We start from the raw sequence: 5,789 nt of genomic DNA, 5'->3' as shown, positions 1-5,789 counted from the left end.
GGCCGGGCTCCGGGGCTGGGGGCGGCCGCCCCGACCGCCCCCGCGGCGCGCAGCGCTGTGCCCGCCCGCCGAGAGACGTGCCCGCACCGCCCTCCGACGGCGGGGGAGAGGGAAACGCAACAGGTTCTTTTTCTGGGTGGATTTTTTGTCTGTCTTTCTCTGGGTGATTTTTTTTTTATTTTTTTTTTCCCTTTTGCAACTGTCCTGTAACAATAAAAGAGAGAGGAGATCAGAGCCGCGCCGGGACCAGCGCAGCGCCCGGCTGCCGGAGCCGCTCGTAAGTACCGCGGGACGCGCCCGGCCCCGGCGGCTGCGCCCCCCGCCGCCCCGCGTCCCCCCGCGGCCTCCCCCGGCCCCCCGCGGGCGCGCACCCACCTGCCGCGGCGGCCGGCGGCGCTCAGAACCAGCTGGTGAAGTCGAGCAGCTCCTGCTCCTCGGGGCTGAGCGGGTCGTAGGAGCCCTCGTCGGAGGAGTAGGAGGAGACGGGGGAGCCCGCCATGGAGTTCATGTCGTGGGAGTAGCTGGGCGAGATGGTGGGCGAGAGGACGCCGGCCTGGAAGGCGGCGCTGACGGCGTCGTGCTCGTCGAGCAGCTGCTGGAGGGCGCGGATGTACTCGACGGCGGAGCGGAGCGTCTCCACTTTGCTCATCTTCTTGTTGGCGGCGCCGTTGGGGACGTGCTCCCGCAGGGTGGCGAAGCCCAGGTTCACCAGCTTCACCCGGTTGCGCTCCCGCTCGTTGCGCCGCGCCACGGCCGCCGGCTGCTGCTGCGGCAGGCTGTACCCGAAGCCGCTGAAGTTGAGCCGCCGCTTGCAGCGCATCAGCTCCGGCGAGGCCGAGCGCTGCCGCTTGGCGGCCCGCGGCGCCGAGGGCTTGCCGCCCGGGGAGGGCTGCCCGCCCGCCGGGCTCGGCTGCGGCGGCGGCGGCCCCGGCGGCCCCGGCGGGGCGGCGGCGGCGGCGGCCACCGCGGCGGCGAAGAAGCAGGCCGGCTGCAGGAAGGGCGGCTGCCCGGCGCCGCTGGCCATCCTGGCGGGGCTGCCGCTGGCCATGGGCGCGGGGGCGTCCGGCGAGGCGGCGGCGCCCGAGCGGCGGCCGGTCCCCGTCCCCCCACCGCCGACAAAAAATCGAAAAAGGGGGGAAAAAAGGAAAGAAATCGCGGCGTTCGCTTAAGAAAAGGAGGCAGGCGAGGGAGGGCAGGGGGAGAGGGGCCGCGGCGACCAAAGGGAGCGGGCGGCGGAGCCGGGCGGGCGGGCGGCCGGCCGGGGCTGGCGGGCGGCTCTGCCCGCCCCCCTCCCTCTCGCCCTCCGTGCGGCGGCCGCGGGGAGGCTCGTGGCGCTCGCGTGTGCGCAGGCTGCTTTGCAAAGCCCCTTTTGCAAAAAAGTGGCTGGGGATTGTGTCTCTTATAAGGGGCGGACGGGGCTCGCCCCCCCCTACACACACACACACACACACACACACACACACACAGACACACACAGGCAGACACACGCACGCACTCTCCTCCCGCCGCCCCCCCGCGCTCACAGACACGCACACACACGCGCACGCACGCACCCCCTGCACCTTGCGCCTTCCACGCTCCCCGGCTTTGCCGCAAGCGGCCGCGGGCCGCGGAGCGCCGCCGCCTTTTCAGCGCGGGGGGGGGGGGGGGGCCACACGCACCCCCGCGCGCGCGCCCCCACCCCCACCCGTCGCCCCCCCCGCGGCCCCCGGCCCCCGGCGCACACGCGCTGGCCGGCGCGCGGCCCCGCCTCCCCCCGCCCCCCTCCGCCGCCCCCGCCGCCCGCTCCCCCGCCCCCGCCCGCCGCCCCCACCCCTCGCGGGTTTGTTGTTGCAAGTGCGTGCGCCCGGCGCGTGCCGCGCTCCCGGCCCTGAGCAAACACCCGCGCCGGGGCGCCGCGCGGGGCGGCGGCGGCGGCGGGCGCGGCCCGACGGGGCGGGAGGCGGCGCGCGTGGGCCGCCGCGGGGGGGGGGGGCGGGCGGGGGGGAGTCGCGGCTCCGGGAGGGGGGTGCGGGCGAAGGGTAAAGGGGGGAGCCCTGCCCGGGGAGGGGGTGGCCGAGCGCGGCCGTGCGCCGCCGTGCCCTCCCGCTCCCCGCGGAGGTGGGGCCGGGGCGAGGGAGGGGGTGGCTGCCGGGGCGCGGGCAGGTGCGGGCAGCCCCGGGCTGGGGGCGACCGCAGCGGCACCTGCCAGGTTTGGCGGGGAGAGCCGCGGGGCGGGCAGTGCTGGCACGGGGGCGTCCCGGGCGCGGGCCGGCGGGAGCAGCGGCGTGTGCATGTGGGCAGGCAGGCGGGAAGGGAAACCTCCCTCTGCGGGACCGCGACCGGGCGGGTTTGTCCTTGTCCCCGGGGCGCGCCGGGATGCGCGGTGCCGCTTCCTTCGCTCGCCAGGCGCTGCGAGCCCCAGTTCCCCGGGTGCGGCGGGGGCTGCTCCCCTCCGAGCGGCCGGAGCCGCCCGTGCTGGGCGCCGCAGACGCTCCGCGGGCGGCGCGGCGGCTCCGTCGGCTTGCGGCAGCGGCGGGCGCAGCGGTGCGGGCGGCGCGAGGGGTGCTGCTCGCCGCAGCAGCGTGCGCAGCCTGGGGGGAAGTCACCCCGAGTTACCGCTTTGAAATGCTGAGTGCCAAGGGGCGAGCCCGTCTGGAGGGACAGAATAAAACGCCCTTGGGTGCATCCAAAGTGGCCGGCACCCTGCAGGTCTGAGTGCCACAGCACTGCCACCGGCACGGGGCGAGGAGGTTCGTCTCAGAGGGCAGCATAAAGTCTGGGTGCGCTAAGCAGAGCAAGCAGATGTGGCGTCAGCTCTCCCTTTGCCGCCAGAGCCCATTTCCCAGGTCTCGCTGTCTGCTTGCTGGCCCCGGGGAACTCTCTGAGCCCCTGCTGCCTCCCGTGGCACCCTGCAAAGTGGGAGCAGGTCACCACCTTTCCAAGTGGGTGATGGCATTTGCTTGTAACTGGGGAGTCAGGACGGACCTGGCCTATGCAGAGGACATTATCCCTCCTGCCAGGTGAAGGCTCGCTTGTGGCTCAGGGCCAAATGCGGCTGAGGTGCTGAGAGCTTGAGGCTGGCGTGGCTTGGTGGTCACACCGACCCTTGGGGCTGCAGCGGTGTGGGCAGCCTGGGAGACACGGCCAGGCTCAGCACCGGGGCATGCTGGTGGCCCTGCTCTTGGCACAAGCAGCAGTGAGGAGCCTGGCATGGCCTTCTCTCCCTGCCCTCCTGCCTTTCAGATGTCCACATATCTGTGCAAACTTTAGCACATTTTCTGCCTTCAGCTTTGTCTCATCTCCACCTCTGTCTGCACTTCTCCACCCTGAAAACTCAGAGGTGTCTGCTCTCCAGCTGCCTAAAAAAAGCAGAGCCGTGGTATGACGGTCTTGCCATGGGTGAGATTATGGCTCTAGGAAGCCCCTGGCAAGTGCCTTTCATCCCTGGTGCTCGCACCAGTCCTAAAGCATGGAAGGAGGGGACCTGCAGGTTTCAGTGGAAATGAGTGCAAAAATAAACCCTGCTCTGCTGCTGGCCTCAATTACGGCAGCCTGGAGCTGTAGAGATCGCTTCTCATCTACCACTGGATCCCCTGACCCTGGCTGAGCATGTGAGTTTAAACAGTGATGAGCAGCAACGTCATCTGGCAGAACCTTAATGTGCACCTGCTAACTAGTCTTTTAGTAATTTTTAACGTGGCAGGTTTTAATGCACATGTATGATGAAAAAGGTGAAGTAGGTCTGTCTGGTCTAACCTCTGTCATACTTGTTTCAAGGCCCACTGGTCACTGAGTTTCTGATTTTTTGCCTACTGTCTCATTGCACGTGAAATGTATTAAATTAAATTATTTTAATCTTGGACAGCCAGACCTAAGCAGGATAAAACATTCGTTTTTATTTTCTGTGTAGGGAGTTCTCCCTCTTCAGTTCCAAGTCTTCTGGATGGTTTGTTCAACGTCCCTTGTCTGACATCAGAATTCTCTGCACTGGAAATAGTTGTTGCATCGTCAGCTCCGCATTGTGACATCACAGGAGTGAGAGAACAGTAATGAACCAGCCTTGCGATTCTCGTCCCAGTGCTTTGGGAAGCGGCAACAGAAATATCAAAATAATTGCAGCCCTGTAAACTATATACATATTTAAACAGAGTAATTCTGCTGGAGCAGCCCACTACCAGAACTGGCCTGGAAACACCACGTAGGGAAATTCCTGCCCTTTTTCCCCGAAACGGCAGAATAAGACCAGAGTTTCCGGGTCCCTCCTTCTCGAGTCTCAGAGGGCTCTTAAAAAGGAAAAAGATGCCAGTCCCAGAGGTCACCGGGTGTAACTGGCATGTCATTTCGCCTCCGTGGCTCTGTCCCCCCTCGGCTCCCCTGGCTCCGGGTCCCGGGGAGGACAGAGCCTTTTCCTTCCTTCACCCAGCATGTCCCTCGCCACCCACTGCTGCCGGGGACCAACCTTGCCCCTTGCCTTGTCCAAGGTAATGCCAATCTTGCCAGCTCCCCTGTCTGCTCACTGCACAGAGTCTGGGGCTGCCAGGTTGATAGATAATAAATACTGTTTCAAGGTTCCCCCGCTGCCACACACTCATACGCACAGTCCTGCACCTGCACTTTGAAATTCTTAATTCTAACATAATGATAAATAGCCCTTGCCCTTTTCATTGGGCTTTTTTTTTCTTCTTTATTTTTCTTTTTCTTTTTTTTTAAATCTTGAACTGTCATTATTTTATAGTGGCTTTTTTGTGTGCCTAAATGGTAGCCACACTCATGAGGTCTTTTGAAGTCCTTGCCTTTTTTTTTTTTTTTAAACTTCGGTATGCCTTTTTTTTTTTTTTTTCACCCCTTTTCTTTTTTAAAGGCCATTTACGTTATGATTAAATGCCGTCTTGGAAAAGCAGAACGAAAGTCGTTAATCTATATAGATCTTCAAAGAATCGATACATTCGGGACTTCTGTAGGATTTGTTACACTCCATTTTGTTACAGTAGGCAGCTCGTCTGGATTTGGGCACATGTGTTTCTCTCCCTCCCCTCGCCCTCCCCCTCCCCTTTCCAGCTTCCCCCCCAAGAGTGAAAATAAAGTAAAAGGTCTTTCATGGTAAACAAAACCAGCTTATTCTCCACATAGAACACATGAATAGCTGGAAAAAAAACTTACAATAAATGGTGCATTTTTTTCTCTGCTGGGTATAGCATTCAAGATCAGTCCAGTATTCAAGAAGCAGTCCATTTTTTGCTCAGCAAGAGAGTTTAGAAAAGAAGCGTGGGGTCTATTCAAGGATCTTTTCCCCCTTCACAATTGCTGGGCTTTATGAAACCTATCTTCCATGCCTTGTCAGAGTATTTCTGGGGACCAATTAGTGCTTTGTTGCAAGGCTTCTTTGCTGAATCTTTGAGCAGCAAGAAAAAGCTCTCTTGAGTCTCCCCTTATTTTGACTATTTCAGTCATTACTCAGTGTAATAATTAATATGACAACTGGACGCTGAAGTTTGTATAGAAACACCTCGGCTGCAGGAGAGAGCGTGCAGTGGGTGGTAACAAGCTACAGATCAGACCGAGAAACCACACACACAAGGAAGGAGAAAAAAAAAAAAAAAGAGAGAGGGAGAGAGAATAATGAATGAAAAGAAAGAGAGAAAGAATAAAGATAAATAAATAGTTGGTGCAACCCGAAGAAACATAATACAGACTTCGAAGGAAAAAAAAAAAAAAGGCAGCTGGGGGGGAGGGAGCAACCCCAGCGATGTAAACGTATTTTGAAACAGTTTCTATGTGAATATAATTTTCAAAACTTTGCTACTTCC

The 5,789-nt window shown here is 60.7% G+C and overlaps 1 protein-coding gene across 1 annotated transcript; it reads right to left on the bottom strand.

The window, feature by feature from the left end:
- Positions 1 to 397: 397 nt before the first annotated feature.
- Positions 398 to 1,048, bottom strand: ASCL1 (achaete-scute family bHLH transcription factor 1; the record flags this gene model as incomplete). Its single annotated transcript, XM_082309158.1, has 1 exon — positions 398 to 1,048. The coding sequence occupies one exon, from the start codon at positions 1,046 to 1,048 to the stop codon at positions 398 to 400; it is 651 nt and encodes a 216-aa protein (XP_082165284.1).
- Between the last annotated feature and the right edge of the window lie 4,741 nt (positions 1,049 to 5,789).

Source organism: Platalea leucorodia, assembly GCF_965183815.1.
Source record: "Platalea leucorodia genome assembly, chromosome: 4".
Lineage (NCBI taxonomy): Eukaryota > Metazoa > Chordata > Aves > Pelecaniformes > Threskiornithidae > Platalea > Platalea leucorodia.
Note: the sequence above shows the minus strand (reverse complement) of the source record. Positions and strands in the feature narration are given on the sequence as shown.